This window comes from Gadus morhua, chromosome 18 (assembly GCF_902167405.1).
Source record: "Gadus morhua chromosome 18, gadMor3.0, whole genome shotgun sequence".
Classification (NCBI taxonomy): Eukaryota; Metazoa; Chordata; class Actinopteri; order Gadiformes; family Gadidae; genus Gadus; species Gadus morhua.
The window spans coordinates 7,913,233-7,937,236 of record NC_044065.1 but is presented as its reverse complement, the minus strand read 5'-3'; the positions used below and the strand labels follow the sequence as shown (position 1 = coordinate 7,937,236).

The window sequence follows — 24,004 nt, the reverse complement described above, 5'->3', positions numbered from 1 at the left end:
AGCCGAACCAGAAGCCAATTATGAAAAAAAACACCTTACTTTTTTTGAATCAGAAATATACCATCAAGATTGTTTTTACAACAAAAAACAGATTTCTTGAATGAGGGGGCTGGTGAAATGTTATTGGTTTTGGCTATAATATTTCTCCAGCACACCCTAGATAAAGTGGAATAGATAACGGATGGTAGAATGTGGAGGGGTACCTGGTATATTTTTGTTGACCTGGGAGGCGTATGTGAGTTTGCATTGGATCTGTGATTGGACCACTTCAATCATCGAAATAGCTATCCTCATACAGAAGACTGAAAAATAACTATTATTAAGGATTGAAGGCCATGGCAGTAGACCAAAATGCTAACAAAAAGAACAACCGCACAGAATGAGAATAGATAAGGGATTCACTGAAGACACAATTATCTATAACGACAGGCCGGGCATGGGCAAGATGAAGGGGTAGTTGGTAACCAACAGATGCAATGGGCTAGTAGTTGGACTGGTGAGGGTTCATGTTTGGGGCAGCAAGTCACACCGGAGACTGTTCCTCCAGGGATAGGTCTTCGGACAGACATGGGTTTCGGCAGCACGTGGGAAGTCTGACAGGCGTGGGGTCAGTAACTAAACAAAGAACTTGCTGCAAATCTTTCTGAATCCGGGACATTGCTAACACAAGGTGAAGAAAACGATCCGACCGGGAAACCAAGGTTTATATTCTGCAGACTAATGAGGTAGATTGCCGACAGGTGTGTTGGCACCGTGGCCTCATCTAGGAGGCTGAAGTGGTGGGGGCGAAAGAGCTCCAGGACCATGAGGAACCATAATGTGCGGCAGGGTTCAGATGCATACCAATTTGTGGACATCTGGAGAGCTCTGCTGGGCTCCACAACATCTATTTACATGGCTTCAACTTCCACCCTGCACTGTAATCATGAACAGTTTAAATACACATTTATAACTAGCTACTTGACCTGAAATAGCCTGGTTCGGCTGAGGTTTTGATCATGCATAATATGTAATTCAAATGCCAATAACAGGTTGCTTTCAGGTTCTGAATCTGTCTATTCAAAATACAAATTATATTAAAATAAACATCTTTAGTGTGGTGATAGTTCAGCACACTGAAGATTAATGCTGCCGTGTTTAATTGAACGGCAGCTGTCCTGCATCACACACTGTCTCCTCCTTACCTGCAATCTAAATCTAAAAACAAACTTAACTTGGGAAAGTTTGAAGCCGTTACCAGCTTGATATAATTTATCACATGCATGAAAAAAAGTCACATCTAAAAAAATAAGAACTGACGATGAAAACACATGTTTCATATATACTGACCCACACATGATAGTATTGGGTATTATTAAACAATTTGTGTGATACATGTTTCATTATTTCTTTCAAGCTGAACAAAAGGCTCTGTGGTTTCGGGGTTCCTGCCGGGTCGTGTCCCGGTTAACAACCCACCCTCCAGATGGTGCAGTGGTGCGATCCAATAAATGAGTTGTAAGTATATTTGTTGACATTAAAAAAAAGATACGTATATAAAAAGCAATCAATTTAAACAAAAAAAACATTTCAGGCTACTGACTTTAACCTATATAAACATACTTTCTTACTTATTGTTTACTTACCTACTGCTGTTAATGCATGCGTAAAGTTACACGGTTGTTAATAAATAATACATGACAAAGGGCCGGTGGCTGTGTGGTCTTTCGGGCAGAGGGCACTGGGTTGAATGTGGTGGTATTCTACGTAACCTCGTTCCCAGGCGTCCTCATGTCACGGCTGAACGCCTGGAACGGGATGCTCCAAATGAGCGTTATTGGGAAGAGAGAGGGCGGGACTTTCAGTTACACGAGTTTAGCGGCGAGAAATAGAGGGCGGGACTTCCGTTAGAAGGGTAACCGTTTGCAATGCATGTTTCGGTCTTTGCTTTGAAAAGAATATCCTAAAATCTCCATATTATATATTTTTTCGGTCCGTCATGTTCATATTCGTATGGCTCCGGCGCGGCGGGGACTTCACTGTTGAAAACAGCTCATAGGAAGCAATAGACCGGAAATGGCGTTGAGGTATACTAGGTAACGATAAAAGTCCGGATCCTAAATCAGCCTAGGTCAACGTGGTATTTACCCTTATGAGCCTCGCTGCGAGACAATAATAAAGGGACGGGGGGCGGGGGAGTATGAGTAGTAGTAGTGGTTGGACTGGGCATCGAGCTAAAATCTGATTTGGGCTATGGCCGCAGGGTTGTTACTGCGGTGGTGTTCCTTATGCTTTTTACGTATAGTTCCCAAACGAGGGGGATAATCTCAATGTAATTTTAGTAAATCGACGTAGAAGGGGAGTTAACGAAGGGGCGAAGTTTGGGCTCTGATTCAAAGTCCCGCTGAACAAAACGGGCAGAAAACGAGACTCGATTTAGTTTAGCCTTGAATGAAACTTGGGTTCTAAACTCAATGGGCTTTAATATTTTGTGTAACATATTCGTTTAGGCCGTGATTTTCGTTTCCCCGATTTCGGTAGAACATGTTAATCGGAAAACAGCAGCAGATTGAGATCCGTATGATGGTAAGTTTCTGCAACCATTGCACTTCCACCACGGACGACGAGTACGATTTTATTGCAATTTTGTAGGAACAAAAATAAGTGTATTCTAAGCCTATCTGCACTTGTAACTTGCTTAGTTAAGTGAGAGTTAATCTTGTCCGACTCCTCTCGGAACGCAAGCTTCTACCATTTGTTTTGTGGTCATTTACAGTTCTATTATTATAACAATTAAATTACATCGTATGTTTGGTCATCTATTTAAGTAAATGTAATCTTATTCTTGCTGTCAGTTTTTGCAGAAAATAATATATAGCATGAATGACCTTCCTTAAAAACAAAGTTAATTTAGGTGACTGTTTTTCGCAGTATCCTCAGATAAAAAGGGTTTCTATCAGTGTGTCAGCCATAACATTCTAGGAGGTCAAAAAGTAGGCTACTTGAGTACCAACACAAAACATTGATATTAAAGTAGACTACTTCTCATGGTCTCGCATCCTTAAGTAAATATAAAAACCAACAGTGTGCATTTCAAAAGCGAGTACTACAGTACTAAGGTGTAAAAATGTGTGAAACATGTGAAATACAATACAATGTAACATGGTCATTTTTAAGGCTTACATTAGCATACCAGTGCTACTCACTGTAGCATTAGGCTACTACCTATAGACTCTATTCGTCTTTACTTCTTCTAGTGATGTCATGAGGATGGGACCCAGAAGCGGCGTGTCGGGTGAAGCCAGCCCTGGGGGCTGACCCGCTGGGTCCTGATCGGCCCTGCCAGGATGCACGTGGCGTCGGTGGGCGTCAGCAAGCTCTGCTTCCTGTTGTCTCTGGCGCTCTGCGGCCTGCTGCTGATCCTCATCCCCGCCTTCCAGGCCCCCCAGCGCCGCCAGGGGGATCCGCCGCAGCCCCGGCCCCGCGCGAGGCCCTCCTGGGCGGGCAGCGCCGGTGTGGCGGCCCCCGACCACCTCCAGAGGTCGGGTATAGGGATAGGTAGTACGGGGCTACGCAAGAGATCCAAGGAGCCTGGAGCTACCACCAGCGGGGACTATGAACCGTGGAGGAGGGGCGCCGATGCCCTCCGAAGCCCAGCGGGAGGCCTCCTCCCGCAGGGGGAGGAGGGTGGACTCAAGGGGTTGGGTAGGGGGTCCCGGGACCCTCTCAATCCAAAGGATGTGTTCATTGCTGTGAAGACCACCAAGAAGTACCACCGCTCCAGGCTGGAGCTGCTCCTCCAGACATGGGGGTCCCAAGCTAAAGAGCAGGTAAGACCGGCCTCAAGCGACGAGTGCTCTTCCTATGAGCTAGTCACACTTCTACAACGTTCACACGCTTGGTTGCCATCTTCTGTTTGAGCCCAGGTCATGTAGCTTCATCATCATCATCTTCATCATCATCCCTTCTTCATACACTATACATTATTCTCAGATATAAACCTGGCCTTCAACACCATCTACCGTTTTCTCCCGACATAGAAAACGGAAAAGCAACATGCTTTGTGTAGCCTCCAAGCAATATATCGGTTGGCTTATTTGATGAAAGATTTAGCAGTATCGGCGTATGTGATTGGGGATGTGCGCCGATATGAAAACGTAAGAAATGGTGTCGATCCTCTACTGTGGCGGTTGAACCTCTCAGCCGCTGCACATCATGTTCTGTGGGTAGGTTACTAGCTCCTCCCTGAACAGTTGGTTCCTTTGGCTCATGATTTTAATGCAATATTGATGTGGGCTGGAGCATAGCTGGAGGGTGAGCAGCAAATTCCAAGAAGCTGCTCCACCCCCAGGACACCTGACACAATATATTGAATAACAGCCGATATGTCTTTGTCTGGAATACCAGCTGATAAATAGATAGTGGTCACTTTTGACTCCCTAATATCGGGATTGGCATCGCTCCCTAAATTCCAGTATGGGTCTGCCTCTAGTTTTGTGTGTTTCTTTTGGCTGCTGCAATCACACAAAATGAGGGGTGTTTCAAACACAACCTGGTGGTGGCAGACATGTTCATCCAGTGTGACGTTTAGGCTTTAAAAACATGAAACAAATACACATCCAAGTGTAACTAGAACAAGTGCTGGATAGCTAAAGGGATTCTTTTAAAATAGTACTATTCAGATGTTGGTACTGGTTAGATGGTAGTATTATTGAGATGGTAGTATCTTTCAGATGTTGGCCTCATTCCAATTGTACTTTTATTGAGATAGAAGTATTATTCAGACACGAGAAGTGTTCCAACGTTAGTACTCTGGGCTCAAGTCAGACTGAAGCTTTGCTGTGGTCTGCGGTCGCTTGGCTCATGTATTATTTTTGGGAGGGCGTTCTCGCTATATCTACCCTGCTTCTCTCTTTGCTACATCTCCTCCTTATCTTTCGTCAGGATTTTAACGGGAGGAACGGGAAACACAGGAAAAAATACTGTTCACTCTACTCCGCCCGCACAATAGTTGGATGAGATTGTCATTGGCATGTGTGTGCATGTGAGAGTGAAGCAGGCATGCGAGTTTGCCAGTTCCCAAATCAGTATGGGTATGCATCTAATAGAGAAAGTGTGTGTGTGTGTGTGTGTGTGTGTGTGTGTGTGTGTGTGTGTGTGTGTGTGTGTGTGTGTGTGTGTGTGTGTGTGTGTGTGTGTGTGTGTGTGTGTGTGTGTGTGTGTGTGTGTGTGTGTGTGTGTGAGCAGTCTGCTGGGTTGGGACCCCCTGGTCCCCTCCCCTACCCTGGTTTGATTGAGGAGGTATGTAGGGGTTGGGTTTGGATTGAGCAGTTCAAGTGTGAGTGAAAAGCTTTCAGCCTGAAAGGACTCCAGGACCCCAGAGCAGGCTGGGATCACTGTGCTGTTCCAGGTATCGAGCACTGATGCCAGTCATGTCTGGAGCTCTCAAATAGGGCTGGGCTCTATGGAGTAATGTTTTCTCATTATATTCAATGGGAATTTTCCACAGTTTCCAATCAATGATAACCATGATATGCTGGTGCTTTGTGAGGTTTATGCTATTCAAAATACCATTAGTTTTATTTTCTCTCCGATGTTTCAAAACTCTAAATTCTATATTTATCTATATTTATTTCTATAACTATCTTTAACATTATACAACCCCGTTCAAAACTATAAACGATCATATTGAACTAGTGCCCTACCCTCAAGCCTAAGACCCTCACACACAACCCATTCCCATTGCAACCTTAAAACAAAGGTACACTTGTCTTGTGTTTCAGCATATTATAAACAAAGAAAAAAAAACTATCATTTGTACTTAAATCAGAGCTACAATCTGCACCGTTACCCACCATGAGTCAGGGGCGGTAGAGGCTGCTTACTACACCGAAGCTTGCGTGTGGCGGCAGCAGCAGCTCATGTTGCCCCAACGCCGTTAGCATTTCTGTCCCGCGCCTGTTCACTTCAACACACCCAACGGCTTCGTAAGTCAGGTCCCCGTGTCCCCCACGTGCCTCTGCTGCACTGCGGCGACGAGACGGAAGCAAAAAGGCGACCGCAGCCTTTTTTCTGAAGCCATTAAAAGCTTTTAGGCGTTAGTCAAGGGGTGTTGGGACAGAGAGCTTCATTGTTCCATGTAACTGGGGAAAGGCCACGTCCCAATTTCTACCCCCCCCCCCCCCTCCTCCCAGTCCTAGAGAGAGCCTGAAGCAACACGGCCAGAAGTTTGTCCAGTTCCATTTGTGGTTATGTTACTGAGAAAATCTGTTTTGAAAGAAAATATCATACCGTACTTGAAAGGCAAAAGAATCACAGAGTGGGACCTTTTATTAGTAAATGTCAAGCAGCTGGTGTCAGACTGTTGGCAAGATTGAGTTAAGTGCTCTTGGAGCAGTAAAATTGAGCTTGAGTTTGCCACTTATGTTTAACGGCCAGTGATGAAGCAAACTAGAAAGGTGCATTTGCGTCTATTACCCAACTTGCTCATATGGCAGTCGGATAAACAAGAGATTGCCTCAAGGTGATAATGCTTTGAAAACAAATAACATTCACCCAGATGGACGAACCTGCAGTTATCCAATGTCGAAGTCAACCAACATGGGGCCTTGTAACTCTAGGGCTCGTTTGCTGCCGCTGAAGTTACAACCAAGGCTTGCTGCTTTATTGGGCCTAGGTAAAAGCCTACGGAAAAATAAAGGGCCTACCTAAAGGTTCAGAACACAGACGGTCGTGGGACATGGAAGGTTTGTTTGAGGAATAACAAGGAATGGATGAGTCACAGGCACAGCAGTATAGTGCAGCCGTTTCTCCACGTGGAAACTATAACCCTGCCCGTTTCGGTGAGGAGCTGTGCTGGTGTAGGCCTCAACAGGATCTTGCACAAGTGCTGGGATTAGGGTGGGAATGTAGAGTGGGAACGCTGCAGTTAGAGTTACGCTGGGTGTGTTTCTAGATTCCGACTCCACCGTGTTTATCCAGAACTTAGTTCTGACCTGGGATGGGCTTGATCTGAATCTTTATATCTCTCAGAACGATCCGTCATTGGTTTTGGTGTGTGTGTGTGTGTGTGTGTGTGTGTGTGTGTGTGTGTGTGTGTGTGTGTGTGTGTGTGTGTGTGTGTGTGTGTGTGTGTGTGTGTGTGTGTGTGTGTGTGTGTGTGTGTGTGTGTGTGTGTGTGTGTGCAAGACTAAATTTGCTTCAGAGTCTGGGGTACTAAGGCATGTTTTTTTTTTTTTTTATCTTTCAGACATATATATTCACTGACGGTGAGGACAGCGAGTTACGAAAAAGAGCAGGTAAGAAGGACACTGTGTTACATCATGAAGTCATCTAATGAAGCCCCATAGGTATCTCTAGTCATTTAGCTGCTGCACAATGTAGGACAAACCATCACTCTGACTGAGCAGCAAAGACTTGCGCCAGTATTTTGTAGTCATTACAGTAAAAGTGTTCAGCTGTAATTCTACCATCTCTCCAATGAATACCCCTCAAACCGATTGATGCATAATTAATGCCCGGAAATCCTTGTCTTGAATGAACACTTGCTGTGCAGGACATAATTAGTCGGCCGTTCATTGGGTGTGTTCCTCTTCCCAGGAGGGGTCAACATCATCAACACCAACTGCTCCGCCGCACACACACGCCAGGCCCTCTGCTGCAAGATGTCTGTGGAGTACGACAAGTTCATCGAGTCTCAGAAAAAGTGAGCCAACACACATCTCCTCGGTGTCCTTTCTTGTGCCCTTTTGTTGATGCTCGGATCCTCGGTCAGACTCTTGCATTCGAGGAGTCGTTTAGTTATTCACGCTGAGTGCAATGTGTACATCAAGGGATTCATTATTAATAATTTATTAACAATCATTGATCTTGACATGAACGGTTATGCCTAATGTGGGTGTTGTGGTTGTTACTCGGCAACAAACGGCTATTTTGGGATACATTTCGACGTCGACGGTGGGCATTCTGTCAGTCCTACTTCCCTCCTTGCTCTCCCTTGTAAGAAAAGAGTTGCTATGCTATCAGGCAGACAACTCCATGAACAAGTTTCATAGCTGCGGTTAAACCCTATATAGCATGGTCTACTAAAAGCCTGAAAGCTCAAAAGAAATGACACTCTCTCTCCTCCATACCTGTGCAATAGCCTGAGGGAACCTTCCCGAGGGATTAATAAAGTTCTGATCTGTCTGCCTATCTCTCTCTGTCTCTGTCTCTGTCTGTCTCTCTGTCTCTGTCTCTCTGTCTCTCTCTCTCTCTCTCTCGCGCTATTCATTCATTATACATGCTTCCAATTGTTTTATGTGCTGGTGAAATGAAATCCGATGATCTACTCGGTCCCGGCGGAGAGTGGTCTGCTAGTGCCCCCCCCCATCGGTCAGGTGACACGTTGGGTTCTGATCCCCGTGTCCTTATTACAGGTGGTTCTGTCACGTGGACGACGACAACTATGTGATCCTCCCCAGTCTGCTGCGCCTGCTGTCCTCCTACCACCCCAGCCAGGACGTGTACCTGGGCCGGCCCAGCCTGGACCACCCCATCGAGGCCGCCGAGAGGGTCAAGAGCGACGGATCGGTACGCCGTGGAAATCTTCCGCGTCCCCCCCCCCCCCCCCCCCCCCCCCCTCCTGATCTAACCCCCACCCCCCCCAGCCCCCCTTTGCAGAGTTGTTTCTGTTTTTTCTGCCCTCCTTAGTAGCTGGCAACTAACGGCGGATAAGATTAGATAACAGGATAAGATAACAACTTTATTAAGGGTTAGGGTTAGCGGGGTAATACCTCATCCATGGGTCATGGGTACGGAGGTTGATATTGAACTTTATTATTAGTATGAAGACGATTCAAAACATACCAAATATTTGTGGATTGGGGTCTTCTGTGGGCTGCAAATATTAAATGGACATGGAACTACTGAACAAAATTAAAGGGATAGTTTACACATAATTGTTTTTTTTTTCTGAATGTGTGAGATAGAGAAGATGGAGACCTCATATATCTTTCATATCAGCTACTTTAGAGAGGGCGGATATTATGGATAGAGTTTGTGATTGCGGTTACTTGAAAATAGCTCCACACCGAAGATGGAATGGCCATGCTCGCTGCTCATTTTAAAATGACTTTGTTTGGCCACCTAGCTGCTGTTCAGTGTCAGAGTCCTTGATTAGCTGTTAGTGGAACTGATTATTGCAGCCAATGAGGCTTCTAAACAAATATTATCCCCATTGATCATCCTGTTGTGCTGTGTTCCGCCCCAGCCACCTGGATGTTATTGTGTTTTTTAATTCATTTATTTCCACCCCCTCTCGTCGCAGGTGTCTGTGAAGTTCTGGTTTGCAACCGGTGGAGCTGGGTTCTGCATCAGCCGAGGTCTGGCGCTGAAGATGAGCCCCTGGGCGAGGTGAGCCACACCCATATCTCCTGTGTCTTCTTAACAACAGAACGATGCTGGGATTCAATCCAAGACCTGGAGTTTGGAGCACAGCCTGTAACATACTTGACACATTCATACCAACAGGCTACAATATGCCCTTGCCAATTAAAGAGGCTTCTTTCTCATCTTAGGGAGGGATCCTGAGCCTAGAGAGGCTTCCAGCTCGTACAGGAAGCCATTCATCATGTGTCAATTCTAGAGATTCAAGCGGGCAAGATGTTCGAGAGACCCAGACGCTCAAGGCCACAAAAACAAGTGTAATTCCCACACATAGCCGCAAGAGATCAGCATAGAGTACACATACGGGTATCCAGGAGGCGGGAGTTCAGAACCATGCTTAGCCAATCAGAGCACATAACCAAGTCCACGCCTGCCCAGTATTAAAGTCACATCACATAGCCCAGGGGGCCAGAACGCTCCAGGTAACGCATCTATCAGATGCCCTACTAAGTGTATCTCCACGCGTGCATCATACAATTCCTCTCCTTTTGGTTCATAGAGACTAGACTAAACCTTTACCAAATAAAGTGAGTTAAAAGCGATCCTGATTCGAGTACCTTTTCCAAAGAACACTGCAAGCCTGCTACTTGGAGCATGCTTCAACATAGTTCTTGAGGAAAAGGGTTGAACCTGCAAACTGAAATTCATCATGAAATTCATCAAGATTCATCATGAAGTCTCTCACCTCTTGTTCCTTAACCGTGTCTCTCTCCCCTAGTCCGGGCAACTTCATCGTGACAGGAAGTCTCTCAGCTCTTGTTCCTTAACGGTGTCTCTCTCCCCTAGTCTGGGCAACTTCATCAGCACGGCGGAGAAGATCCGTCTCCCTGACGACTGCACCATCGGTTACATCATCGAGGCGTTGCTGGAGGTGCGGCTGGCGCACACGTACCTGTTCCACTCCCACCTGGAGAACCTGCAGAAGCTGCCCACGGACACGGTGCTGGACCAGGTGAGTGTCTCTGCCTGGGGGGGGCACATGTGAGAGGTGTTCAAGGAGAGCTCAGTGGTCGGGTCTTGTCTGATGATGGGGTGGTGATGATGATGACGATGCACCACCAAAGGGGACACACACACACACACACACACACACACACACACACACACACACACACACACACACACACACACACACACACACACACACACACACAGTGCCAATATGTTGGTACTTTCTTTGTTATCCACACTTCTGTGGTAGATTTTTATGACTCTGTTTTAATTTATGGTAATGATGCACTTTATTCCCCCATCATCATCCTTCCATTGCATTATGGCAAATTATAAAAAGAAGCCCTACTGTTTCCACTCCAAAAACAAATGGATATAAAAACAAATGGATACAGTACAGAATATCATTCGAAGCAAACGGCAGTTCTTTTAAATTTCTTACCATAAGCAGTCTCAAAACAAGTCTTTCATAACACCGAAATAGATGTAATCATTGTTGCATGCTCTACATTACATTATCAACACACTCTTCCTATGATTCTAATACCTTGGTTTTTGTCCTCTCCACTCAGGTGACACTGAGCTATGGAGGGTTTGAGAACAGGAGGAACGTGGTCGCGGTGGGGGGGCCTTTTTCTCTGGCTGAAGACCCGTCACGGTAAAACACAAAAAACACTGCGTTGCTTTAGTTTGTCGTGTCGCCGACGCATCACAGAGAGGTAGAAAACCTAGCTGTCTTGATTTGTGAATAATATCCATATCCACAGATTTTATTTTGGACCATTCTATGAATAGAATGAAGCCGTTGATGAAAAAAAAAAAAAAAAAAAGACTTGTCTGCCATTTATTTGCAAGAACGTTCTGGCATTATTTTTCTTTAGTTCCGTCTTCACATCAACCCACCTACCAGTGTGTTTTCACTGGGCGTACAGAACTTATGCAGAACTTTCCCTCTAGTTTTAATCTGCTTGGCGCTGAACTGTCCGCCCTCATATGTTCATACTTAACAACTTTATTTCCTTTCTTCCTCTCAGGTTTAAGACGATCCACTGCCTGCTGTACCCGGACACAGACTGGTGCCTCGCGGGGAACCCAGGAGGACACTTCTGAATACCTCAGCACCTCCATCGCTACCGCCAAAACTACCACCACCACCAATACCATCAACTGCCCTTTTTCCAATGGACCACACTGGCCTAGCTTGACTCGTTTTGACTTTCCGTGACAGCTGGGATTTGCGTCCCGTCCCCCATTACCACAGGGCTGAGGGTGTCTGACCTTAAACCGGTAATTGAAACGCATGTCAGTGCGGCTCGGTTTGACTCGGCGCGGCCAAAGGTGCCAATGGAGAAAGGCCAGCACTGCCATCACAAGTCTATCCCCTTCCTTGAAACTGCCACTCTCTACTGCCCTTCTTTCTGCTACATGGCACCTCTCTGCTCCAACACACACACTATGAACCAGTAAACAATACTGACTATTTCATTCTTTGTGTGTTAAATGGAGAGCTACTGCCTTCGTTGAGAACAGTTCTTCAGTGATTGTTTTCCTGTGGTTTGGATGGACTGGCCCCTCGCTAAATGAAGTGTTGCTATGGCGATATGTTATGGACTTTTTTTTGTGTGTTTTTTGATGCCAAGCTAAAGCGCTTGGAATCTGAAATGGTACTGAGCTAAATCACAATTATTTTTACCTGCAGTATTTTGTGTGCGCAGGGCGCACTACTGCTATGACCGCTCTGTGCTTTCTTGCCAAACCCCTTTTGTGATGTTGTCTGTTGACTGCATCCAACAGGCTAATGTTCAAATGTCCGATATCATTCCTGTGCATTACCTTCAATGTATTTTATTATGTTTTTTTTACAATGAAAATACAAGTGTTGCTGGTTCCCTTTTATTGCTGATGATGTGTGGACTTTGCAAACTTTTGTTTGTTCACAGAAAACAGACTAGCAGCCAATTCCAGTATCCTATTCTCAAGTTTCCTAGTTTCCCGATGCGATCAAAACCATGTCAAGACGTCATACCCTAGATAGGGGGCCTTTATACGACTAAGCAGATTTTGCACATAGCAAGCGATTTAAGCAACTACAGGAAGACATCGCAATATTTTACTTAAGTTAAACTAGTGATGACCCATGATCGGTTTCAGCAAGCAAAAGAGGCATTCTCCATTCACTTATTTCGTTGTGTAACTTTAAACTTACACAACTGGCTAGTTGTGTAAGTGAACCACACAGCTGCACTGCGTTCACGACGTTGACCAGGAGGTAGGTAAGACCTGACCAGGCTCTAAATCCCCTACAGAGACCGAATTATCAGCTCGGTTCCGATGTGATCACTTAATTCCATTAAACGAACTAATTAAAGCCATTGCAAATGGACGATTGCTAACTTTAAAGCGGAGAAGTTAATTCAGTAGCACTCTTCGTATAACTTCTGGAGTAGCGACTTGATGGTGTTGTAAAACCAAGTCCTGCTGCAACAATGGTCTGTTCTGCAGGCTCTGCTCCGTATAAACCGCAACAATGTGTGCATTTGTGGATTCATTATTAATTTCAGGATACATGGAGATCTCTTTCGTAGGAAAACGCGCCCTGGTCACGGGTGCAGGAAAAGGTAAAGCCTGAAAGATTAACATCCAAACAACCACAGTGACACCATCAGGCTTGATTTATAAAACACATTTGGTCAAACTTCAGAACCTAACTGTTCCCACAGCGGTGAGAAAGTGGACGATTAGAAGAATGCTAAAAAATGCCGTACAGCCCGAAGCACGATTGGAATGTGTGCATGTCAGCCCCGTGTCACACGGGCAGCTCAAGTGCACAATAGCTTTTGTGTTTCTTTGTGTTTATGGATATTTGTTTTCTCAGGCATCGGGAGGGCCACCGCGCTGGCGCTCGTTCGCTGCGGCGCAGAGGTCACGGCGGTCACGCGCACGAGGGCTGACCTGGACAGTCTCGTTCTCGAGGTTCGAGGAACCCCTCCCCACACACACACACACGCACATTCCCCTCCTTGATCTGCCATGAAGAGGTCGGTGCTGCCACTTCTGGAATTCTGCACCCCCACTCTCATTTGTTTGTTTGAGATTCTTCGTCTGTCTCTGCGATCTTTGTGTGCAGAATTATTCCGCTCATTGTCGAGAAAAGCGCGCTGTCGTCTTTACCCCCGCTGTTCTCTCTCCCACCCCCTCCCCCGCAGTGTCCGTCCATCAGGCCCGTGTGCGTGGACCTGGCGGACTGGGACGCCACGGATGCAGCATTGCGCGATGACGTAGTAGGCCCAATCGATCTGCTGGTCAACAACGCCGCGTGCGCCTCTCTGCAACCCTTCCTCGAAGTTACCCCGGAGGAGTTTGATAGGTATACTATTTTGAATGTTGATATAAGCGGCATCTATAAAAATGTAGGAAACTCAATTCACTAAATTGCCAAAATTAGTATGCATCAAAAGTAGGGCCCCTCATTCTCATTGATTCATAAACATGCTGTGTATAATGCATGCAATATCCAATCTGCACAAATAGAACATTCTCGCAATATAGAATTAAACAATTAAAGTACAGCAGTCTTCCCATGCATCTTGTACTTATTATAACATGATATCATTAACAACATGATGTTTTCCTTGTATCCAGGTCTTTCAGTGTGAACGTGAAAGCAGTGCTGCATGTTTCCCAGGTAACACACACAACACACTCTCCAGGAATCTGATTCACAATGTCATTATCCCCTTTTATTTTAATTTAAAGCTTTATTGTTCAATATTGATTTCAACACATATCTCATATTCGTTGAAATACTCTTTACGTCCCGTTTGGTCAGATTGAACGGATCGGATGGTTTACCTGTCATCTCCTTACCCACCCGGCTGCATTGTGTAGTCGTCCGAGTGCTCATTGCGCTTGCAGTCTTCCAAATATTGCTAAAGCAAGCAAGCTAGTCATGTGTTTTGGGGGTGCGGCTATGCAGGGAGGCCTGAAGGGAAGAGTGGGATTTTCAAAATGACGCTTCCTCTAGCCTAACCTAGCTTTGACCTACCTGGACCTGTCCAAGGTAGGCTGTAGCAGTCAACGATAATTTTAGACAACAAACAGTTTGCAAAATGTAATTGACCACATAGTAGGGCAATAAGATATAGCGAGTTCCTCTTTCAAGCAGAGGAACATCTTGAAAGATTGTTTTTCACATCTTGAAAAAGTAAAAAAATAATATTTTTTACTTTAAGACGTATCCCTCCAGTCAGTGTTTATGTGTTTTGAGGCTCATGTTGTCTCCGGTCGTCTTCACACCTTCTCAACCCGTGGGGGCGGGGCTGACTCTAGCTGGTTGCCCGGGGGATGAAGTCCAGGGGGAGGGGCGGAGCCATCGTGAACATCTCCAGCCAGGCCTCCAAGTGCGCCCTGAAGGACCACACCGTGTACTGTGAGGACCCCCCCCACACACACACACACACACACACACACACACACACACACACACACACACACACACACACACACACACACACACACACACACACACACACACACACACACACACACACCGTAGGCGGTTCTGCAATTATTGTGCAGACTCCTGTAAAACCCCCCTTGAATACAAATTGATATAAATGATTTATATTTATTTCCGGGTCGAGAGTTGTCACGGTTCATTTTTCAGTATTGATATATTTAAGGGTAATCTATTTAAGATTATGTTTGAAATGGTAATGCAACACGAGTGGCTAAATAGCTTCCTTCGGTCTGTTTTTCTCCTCATCCTTTATCCCGGCCTTAAGGTGCCACCAAAGGAGCTCTGGACATGCTGACCAAAGTGATGGCCCTGGAGCTGGGGGCACACCAGGTGTGTGTGTGTGTGTGTGTGTGTGTGTGTGTGTGTGTGTGTGTGTGCTGTGTGCTGTGTAAGTGTGTCTAATACTTGTGTGTTTGTAATACTGTGTGCGTGTGCATATGTAATACTGTGTGTGTGTGTGTGTGTGTGTGTGTGTGTGTGTGTGTTTGTGTAGATCCGCGTGAACAGTGTGAACCCCACCGTGGTGATGACGGAGATGGGCCGTCTGGGCTGGAGCGACCCAGCCAAGGCCCGGACCATGACCTCACGTATCCCCCTGGGCCGCTTCGCAGGTCCGTACACCCCGTTCCCCTCCACCCCAGTTCCCCTCCACCCCCCCACCCCCGTTCCCCTCCACCCCCGTTCCCCTCCACCCCCGTTCCCCTCCACCCCTCTACAGATAGCCCTGCTGTTGTGTACAATTCACTTGGAAATGTCCTTATTTTTGAAAGAAAAACACTGTTCTTTTCAATGAAGATTACATTAAATGAGAAATACAGTCAAGAGTTCAATTTATAATGTGGTGAATGACTATTCTGGCTGGAAACTGCTGATTTTTAATGGAATATCTACATAGGTGTAGCGAGGGTGAGTTAAAAGGCTGATTGGTGATTAGAAAACCCTTATGCCATTATCTTAGCACAGCTGAACACTGTTGAGTAAAAGTGTGAGTTTTCATGGAAAACATGAAATTGTGTGGGTGACCAACAACTTTTGAACGGTAGTATCCATGGTAGTATCCAGGCCCTCACACTGTGTGTGTGTGTGTGTGTGTGTGTGTTACAGAGGTTGAGGACGTGGTGAACAGCGTTCTGTTCCTGTTGAGTGATAAGAGCGCTATGACCAACGGGGTCGCCCTGCCCGTGGACGGTGGGTTCCTCGCCTGCTGAACGGACAGACAGACGTCCTGCCGCAGTGCGATCTGCGTTCCCCACCCCGCCGTGGCCTTAGTCTCCCTGTCCACTGAGCAGCCTCACTGGGATTCTACTTCCTGTTACTTTTGCTAATCATGTTAACTTTTTTGATTCAGAGAATAAAAGGCGGACATCCTTGGGTGCCTTACATATACATTTGTATTTATTATACAAAATTGAAATAGTTCACCACAGCGACATGTGAAGTCATAAAAAAATGAAAACAAGTTGAAACGAGTGTACAAGTCATCTTACATTACATACGTACATGGCCAATGCATTTCAGTTAACAACCTTTCCTCAGAATTAAGGTGGGTCAGAGTAATTTCCATGCAACAGTACTAGTAGTTCTGCATTTTCACTGCATTTTATCTTTTTTTTTCTCAGCTAACATTATTGACAACCTAGGCAGGACCAGACACGACATTGTTCAACCACACAGTTGCTATGCCAACCATAGACAGTAAAGACCGCAGTGCTGCGTCTCGCCAGGAGAGGGAGACAGACACACTGCATGTCTACGACCAGAGAAATGCATTTTTTAAAGAAGCAATCTGTTGGTTTATCACGCGTGACAAACCCGAGATTGGCGACACTAACTCACAATGTTTTGCAACACTTAAATTTAAGGTGAGACTATAATTTCTTATAAATTTGAGCTAAATATTCAGGTACACGTAGATAGATAATTACGATGCATTCCTTTTAGGGGTTACTAGTGTACATCGCTAGACTCGTCCTCAATAGCCCCTTTTTCTTTTCTATACGTCGACAGTTTGTTGAAAAGATCTGTGTATTACTACAATACAATATGAAATAGTACCAAAAACCTGACACTCAAAATTTGCTTAAAACAATACTGCCTTTTGACACACTAACCCAGCCTCCCTTTCTCATCGATATCGACATGTGCTAATTCACACGCACACACACACACACACACTCAGACATACACGCATGTGCTCGAGCAAACACACGCATACATACACAGGACTTTAAACAATGGGATAAATTAAGACAGAATATTATTAAGACCCATGCAAGCTCACTCAGCCACTCAGGAAGCTTGTTTGGCATGCTTGTCCGACAACATGTTCAGTGTTAGAATGAAGTTCCCCCTCACACTACCACCAGGAGCACACTCATTATCTTTACCCACTTTACGCTTCTTTTCCCTTGATTATTATTTTTTTTTTACATTTGCCTGTTACGAGGCGGCGGTTGATTTGAACGTCTCGTCCCGAACCAGATGTGTTCACTTTTTCTCGTTTACGTGGCCACACCCCCAGGGTCAGTCGCTCAGGGAAACTTCAAACCCGAAGGCGTTATTATTCACAGTTCACGTTTTAGTATTTTTTTTTCTCTTCTTCCTCGCTATTTTTGTCAACACTGCGTCAAATCAAGCGAGCATGGCTCAGAAATAAAGGATGCACTTCAGAGAAGAACAAACGACGGAGACCTTTTGTCAGTCTTTTAAAAAAAAGTAAAAACACGACAGCAACGTAATGTGTGTTTTCTTTAAAGTACGTGGACAACCAATGTCTTGAGAAAGGGACACATATATTTATATATATGTATATATGAATGTAAAAAAAATGCATTAGGTATCTGTCTTGGTGTAACTGATATATCTCAAACAAAATGTCTGCAGTGCATTCCATTTCTCGTTTCCTATCTCAAACTATCAGAAGTAGTGGTGGTTCGTCGATGGCCTTATGTAGTGTAGTGTGTGTGCAGTGGCTGTGTGGGTGTGTGTGTGTGTGTGTCTGTGTTGGAGTGTGTTGCCACGCCTTAGAACACGGTGCAGCGCTTGCCCCTCTTCTTGACGGGCGGGGGGCAGAGCACGGCGCGGATGGCCTCGTCGAACACCGTCTTCAGCCCCCGCTGGGTCAGGGCCGAGCACTCCAGGTACTTCACCGCCCCTGGGGAGCGCACACGCACACGCACACAGGCACACACACACACACACAGGCGCACACACACACACACACACACACACACACACACACACACACACACACACACACACACACACACAGGCACACACACACACACACACACACACACACACACAAATACAGACGCACAGGCACACACATACAGACGCACAGGCACACACAAGCACAGGCAGACCCTCACATACATACAGACACGTGCACACACACACAGACGCATGCATACATACATACGCGCAAAAACACACACACAGACACACACACACACATTGGTGAGCGGTACACCCACGTTTCGTTTGGTTCTGGCACTTCTCAATACCTAACCTTAAACACTGAGAAAGTACTTTACACGGTCCCGTTCTCTCTCTTCCGCCTCCTCTGCTACCCTCCCCATGTGCTTTGTGGATGCCTCGCCCATCGTGTAATTACAATGACACAACGCTTTCCTCAAATATCAGCGGCTGACCCGGCAGTAGTAGCCACCGAGCACCCGTTCCACTGTGGGAGTGTGGGTGCGGTTCAGAGCGCAGCCTCACCGATCTCTCGCGCCATGGCCAGGCCCTGGGGGTAGGTGATCGGGGACAGCTTCTTGTCCCGCAGCCTCTCGATGGTGTCCTTGTCGTCCCTCAGGTCAAGCTTGGTCCCCACCAGGATGATGGGGGTGTTGGGGCAGTGGTGTCTCACTTCAGGATACCACTGCCCGCCGTGCACACAACATTACACAAACACGCACGCACACGCAAGTGAACGCACATGCCAGAGTTGAAGGTCGTTCAGACACAGGAACAGAGAGAGAGAGAATAGTTAGCAAGATGCAGAAGCTATTTCAACGGCACCCAAAAAGTTTTCTTTGTACTCTGGTGGAGAAAATAATATTCTGGAGCTGATGGCCTACAGAATAGGAGCAACCTGTTCTAAAGAACTGTGCCTGGAAGAGTTCTAGCTATTTTAAGTAAGGATAACAGTTGGCTAACGCTACTCGTAACTAAGAGTTTATTTGGGCAAGAATGATAGTAGCGCAAATAAGACAAGAGTTCCTTTCGGCTAATGCCAACACAGCAACTAGGACAAGAGTTCCTTAAGCTAAGAGCACAATCACCACATCTAAGACAAAAGTTCCATTTGGATAATGGTAACACTGCAACTAAGACAAGAGTTCCTTTGGCTAAGAACGCTATCACCCCAACAAAGACATGAGTTCCTTTGGCTAAGAACGCTATCACCCCCAACTTAGACAAGAGTTCCTTTGGCTAAGAACGCTATCACCCCAACAAAGACGTGAGTTCCTCTGGCTAAGAACGCTATCACCCCCAACTTAGACAAGAGTTCCTCTGGCTAAGAACACTATCACCCCCAACTTAGACAAGAGTTCCTTTGGCTAAGAACGCTGTCACCCCAACCAAGACAAGTGCTACTTCAAACCACCTCTAACCATAACAAAGACTAGAGTTCCTCGGCGTAACTAATCCAAACCTCATGACGAGAGACAGAGATAATCCCTGTATCCCAAAAGAACCCGAAACTGTATAGCGAGAGGAGGACGGACCTCGGGGGCCAGAAGAAGAGCGTGGTTTCACACGAGAGCGTTGCAAGAAGGCTGAGCGAGTGAAACCACAGTAGGCCCCCGTCGGCCCCTGTCCCTATACGGTCTCCTGAGAGGCCTCCGTTCAGACCCTGCCTCCACACGTCAGCTCCGAAGGGTGCCCCCGTCCCACAGAGGAGGGACGGGGGGACCGGCCGGGGTACGAAAACCGCTGCGAACGTTCGGAGGCAGGGTCTGAAGCAAGAGGGGTGGGCGTGCACTGCAGGGCACTGAGGGCAAGATGGAGCAGATGTACCTCATAGTGGTCAGACTCGGCCGGGGGGGGGGGGGGGGGGGGGGTTCGGGAGGGGGGGGGGGGGGGGGGGGTCCGGGTCAGCACTCTACTGACCTTGGCTCGGACGTTCTCAAAGGAGGCCGGACTGACCAGGGAGAAGCATATCAAGAACACATCCTGGGAGGGGAACCATAGTGTTAGCCGTGTGACTGTGTGTGTGTGTGTGTGTGTGTGTGTGTGTGTGTGTGTCCTAGTGAGACGGTTGACAATTGTGCCCGCAATAACGTGTATCCTGTGAGTAACTTCTGTGTGAAAATCTGCGTGTTCGACGGTTTCCCATAGAACTCCATCTTTTTGCATTGATAGTATAGTATGTCTGTAGGGGTTTGTTTGCGCGCATCTGTGTTTGTGTGTCTGTGTGTGTCTCCGTGCGTGTGTGCTCAGATACCGTCTGTGGGTAGGAGAGGGGCCTGAGTCTGTCATAGTCCTCCTGGCCGGCTGTGTCCCAAAGGCCCAGGTTCACCGGCTTCCCATCCACCATCACGTTGGCAGAGTAGTTGTCAAAGCTGCACAAACACACACAGACACACACACACATGCACACACACACACACACACACACACACACACACATACACACAGAACTGTTGGTAACACTTTACAAAACAGTATGCTTGTTACAGTTTGACTGTGTGCACATAAACTTGCATTTCACATCATGAATATAAAATAGAAATCAATACAAACACGTTTTCATCTGGCATAGGTTCAGATTCATTTGGCACTGTGTGGTTAAATGTGGAACTTGCCTTTTCGCCTATTCCTAACAGTATAGCCTGACCCTAATCCATACCTTAACACCTAACCCTAACCCCAAACCCTATTCCTAACCTGAACCCCAAACCCTACTCCTAATCCTAACCCCTAACCCATCCTTAAAATCACAAAAAATATTCTGTAGATCAGCCCATAATCCTCGCCACAATATTGTTAAATGCAACTCCATAATGTTATTTCAATGTTTCTCTTTACATGTACTCATAAATGTTGACAATAATTTGGGGAAATATTCTTTGCATAAATGTGTGTTCATTAAATAATAATAATAACAAAAGAAGGATCAACAAAACCTCCTTGAATATAAACAACACATTATCAATGCCCCAGGTCCATGTGAAAGTGTCCAGCTCTTGGTCTGAAATATTCAAACTCCTCCCTTGAGCAGAGAGAGAGAGGGAGGGGGAGAGAGTGAGAGGGAGGGGGAGAGAGTGAGAGGGAGGAGGGGAGAGAGACACACACAGAGGGAGAGAGAGAGAGAGAGAGAGAGAGAGAGAGAGAGAGAGACAGAGAAAGAGAGAGACATTGACATGCCGGTCCACAAGCGAATAGCTTGTTCTGTGTCTGTAAGGCAGAGTTAGTATGGGCAGAGCGGTGGCTGTTGTTCAGATGAATGTGTGCATTATTTCTCTGCTGCCTTACACAGTGGGGATGTATTCCCCGGGGAAGGCATTGGTGGTGTAGCTGATCAGCAGACAGGTCTTACCCACAGCACTGTGGGCGAGAGAGACAGAGACACAGAGGGAGAGAGAGTTTAAAAACAAGAAAGACAAAAGGCCAGCAATGTTGGTTACAAATCAAGAAAAGGAGCCTTTCAACAAGTTCCCATGAGAATAGCGCAGTAAAGTTGAACCACTGATGTAGAGGTCCTATGTTGACCGATGGAGAAATGTTATACCGGAACCGGACCAATTATTTTTATGGACCCAGTTTTTGCAGGGCAGATTGTGATATATTTGAAACCAGTAAGAAGCATTTGAAAGTGTACTTTCTTATGTCAGGCAAAGGGCAAAGCAGGCCACTTCCCTATTCCTTTCAAGAATACTTTTCTTATGCTTCAACACCGGTTTCTCTTCCAGTGGATTATAAAAAAATAACAGGATTGTTAACATGAATTAAATAAGGATGCACCTTTGACACTTCATTGGTAGATACCAACTAATTACACATTAGTTACATTAGGAGCATTAGTTTGCAGCCTGATCACTGAGAGATAAACAGAGCAGACATTTTTCTCTTTTGAAATCCTCTGCTGTGGATGCCGTGTCATGCCTATAAATCATAAATTCATGTCCCTTTTTAGAATGAGGGGAGGGTTTTTTAATGTATTTTGGAATTAGATGTTTGTATGTGGGGGATTCACTAATGCAGACTATCTATCTGACCGCGGTTTCATAAGCTATTGTTTGCTCTAATACGTAGCTAAGGCTATAATCTGTTGGTGCCATTCAATTTAATTATCGTTAGTCCGACAATAGAGCCCTAATTTAGCCTTTATGTTACCAAAAGGGAAATGTGTAAAGTGGGTGCAGAACTGTGTGTGTAGAACTAAGTGTTTGTTTGAGTGTGTGTGGTTGTGTGTAGAACTAAGCGTGTGAATGTGTGTGTCTGTGTACATGCAAAACCAAGTTTGTGCGTGTGTGTAGAACTGTGTACGTGTAGAACTGTGTGTGTGTGTGTGTGTGTGTGTGTGTGTGTGTGTGTGTGTGTGTGTGTGTGTGTGTGTGTGTGTGTGTGTGTGTGTGTGTGTGTGTGTGTGTGTGTGTGTGTGTGTGTGTGTGTGTGTGTGTGTGACGACAGCCAGGCCACTCCATTATTGGGAGTGTCACACAGACACTGGCCTACATTCATGTTGCCAGAGGGGCATAGTAGCCCCCTCCTCGGCACCCCGGTTCAAACACTTTCTCACAAACACACACACACAAACACACACACACACACACACATACACACAAACACTTAAAAATATATAGTAACTACTAACTCATGTCTAGTGTGTGAGACGCTGATTGCTAGTGGCGTCGATATGTGAACGCTAGTTTACTCATGCATAACGAGTGCGTGATCGAGTAGCTGTTTATGTGTATTGTGTGTTTGTGTGGGTGGGTGTGTGCATGAGTGGGTGTGTTTCGACAATGCAAACTAAATGAGTATTGGTCTGATATATGACTGGGTTGGGTTCAGTGAGTTTGCTTGCAAGCATAGGGAGAACAAAAAAAACCGTGATTGAAAGGATAATGTGTTTAAAATAAAATAGTGTTTTTAATCTAGATGGGCCAGCAGCACAATGCCATCATGTTCTCAATAATGAACGATTTTAGAAAAGATGATGTCACTGAATCGCTGATGAATGAGCCGAGTTATAGACGAGTGCACCCAGAGGCTTCTATTTCTATTCGATGTATACGATGACATCTTCCCCGGCGGTGGGCTACACTGTGAACGTGCAGGCTGTCCAGCAAGGGACTGCAAATGCATGTGGGTTTTATTTTTTTTCCAAAAAAAGAACAAAGAACGACAATTCCGCAGCGGCAGGAAACGCACATAAACCAGAATGACATCAGTCCGGTTCCAGTGACAGCGCCACCGATTCCTTATCTTGCTCATCAGCACTTCAGCCTGCTGCTCGACGGCCTACCAGGGTGTAGGTGTTCCCCGCCTAGCATCCCCACCCCCCAGTCATAATCATTTGTGTCCCGCAACCCGACTCAAAAAACCCACTTCGAAAAAAATGCGAGCTCGATTGCGTAAAATCCGAATTTCTCCGGGCGATCAGGTCGAAAATCATGTCGTTTCTTTCGAGAGCGCGTGTTTGCAGTCAGACAACAGAGCAAAGAAATCGCCCCAGCCCCTTTCACCACCAGAGCATCCTCCGATCCATGGACGCATCGCTGAGCCCAACACGAGAAGATCATACACACACACACTGACAAGAGAGAGACTTACCCGTCGCCGACCACCACACATTTTATAGCCTGCATGTCTACGGTTACCGACTGAGCCGAGCTCGCAGTTTTCAGTTAATGAGTCCAACAATTAGCTTTCTGTATTCTAGGATGCGAGAAGCGGGCCAGTCCGCTCAGCGATGGAGCCGCAGTGAAAGGTGTCGACGATTTTTTTTCCGAATGACTCCGGAGAACACCGAGCTCGTTTAAAGGGACAGGCAGCCAATTTACGATGGCCCAGTGACCTCATCCAAACCAAGCCGCCTTGTAGAAACCACACCCCACATCTGCTATCAATATGGCAAATTCAGAGGTGTGTCGAGGTGGTCGTTTCATATCAGCA

The 24,004-nt window shown here is 46.1% G+C and overlaps 3 protein-coding genes across 5 annotated transcripts; 2 read left to right on the top strand and 1 right to left on the bottom strand.

Annotated features, from left to right (window-relative positions):
* The first annotated feature begins 2,145 nt into the window (after positions 1–2,145).
* rfng (RFNG O-fucosylpeptide 3-beta-N-acetylglucosaminyltransferase) lies at positions 2,146–12,252 on the top strand. 2 transcript variants are annotated; one of them, XR_003973881.1, is made up of 9 exons: positions 2,146–2,565; positions 3,237–3,809; positions 7,229–7,277; positions 7,579–7,684; positions 8,397–8,550; positions 9,287–9,372; positions 10,192–10,357; positions 10,929–11,075; positions 11,391–12,252. XR_003973881.1 is itself a non-coding variant. In XM_030340626.1 (9 exons), exons 2-9 carry the CDS (start codon positions 3,327–3,329, stop codon positions 11,464–11,466), a joined length of 1,206 nt encoding a protein of 401 aa, XP_030196486.1. In that variant the 5' UTR covers positions 2,148–2,565; positions 3,237–3,326; the 3' UTR covers positions 11,467–12,252. The 2 variants fall into 2 exon arrangements, 1 of the variants encoding a protein (XP_030196486.1); XM_030340626.1 differs by having other exon boundaries at positions 2,148–2,565; positions 10,929–11,014.
* Positions 12,253–12,375: 123 nt separating this feature from the next.
* Positions 12,376–16,261, top strand: dcxr (dicarbonyl/L-xylulose reductase). Of its 2 annotated transcripts, none has more exons than XM_030340630.1 (9): positions 12,376–12,625; positions 12,918–12,974; positions 13,232–13,329; positions 13,563–13,723; positions 13,999–14,041; positions 14,686–14,785; positions 15,141–15,205; positions 15,369–15,486; positions 15,980–16,261. In XM_030340630.1, the coding sequence occupies exons 2-9, from the start codon at positions 12,923–12,925 to the stop codon at positions 16,081–16,083; spliced, it is 741 nt and encodes a 246-aa protein (XP_030196490.1). In that variant the 5' UTR covers positions 12,376–12,625; positions 12,918–12,922; the 3' UTR covers positions 16,084–16,261. The 2 variants fall into 2 exon arrangements, with proteins under 2 accessions (XP_030196490.1, XP_030196491.1); XM_030340631.1 differs by having other exon boundaries at positions 12,393–12,629.
* rac3b (Rac family small GTPase 3b) lies at positions 16,249–23,880 on the bottom strand. The gene is made up of 6 exons (XM_030340632.1): positions 23,663–23,880; positions 21,359–21,430; positions 20,328–20,445; positions 19,994–20,056; positions 18,599–18,758; positions 16,249–18,029 (listed from the first exon to the last, which is right to left on the bottom strand). The coding sequence occupies exons 1-6, from the start codon at positions 23,695–23,697 to the stop codon at positions 17,899–17,901; spliced, it is 579 nt and encodes a 192-aa protein (XP_030196492.1). The 5' UTR covers positions 23,698–23,880; the 3' UTR covers positions 16,249–17,898.
* Positions 23,881–24,004: the final 124 nt, after the last annotated feature.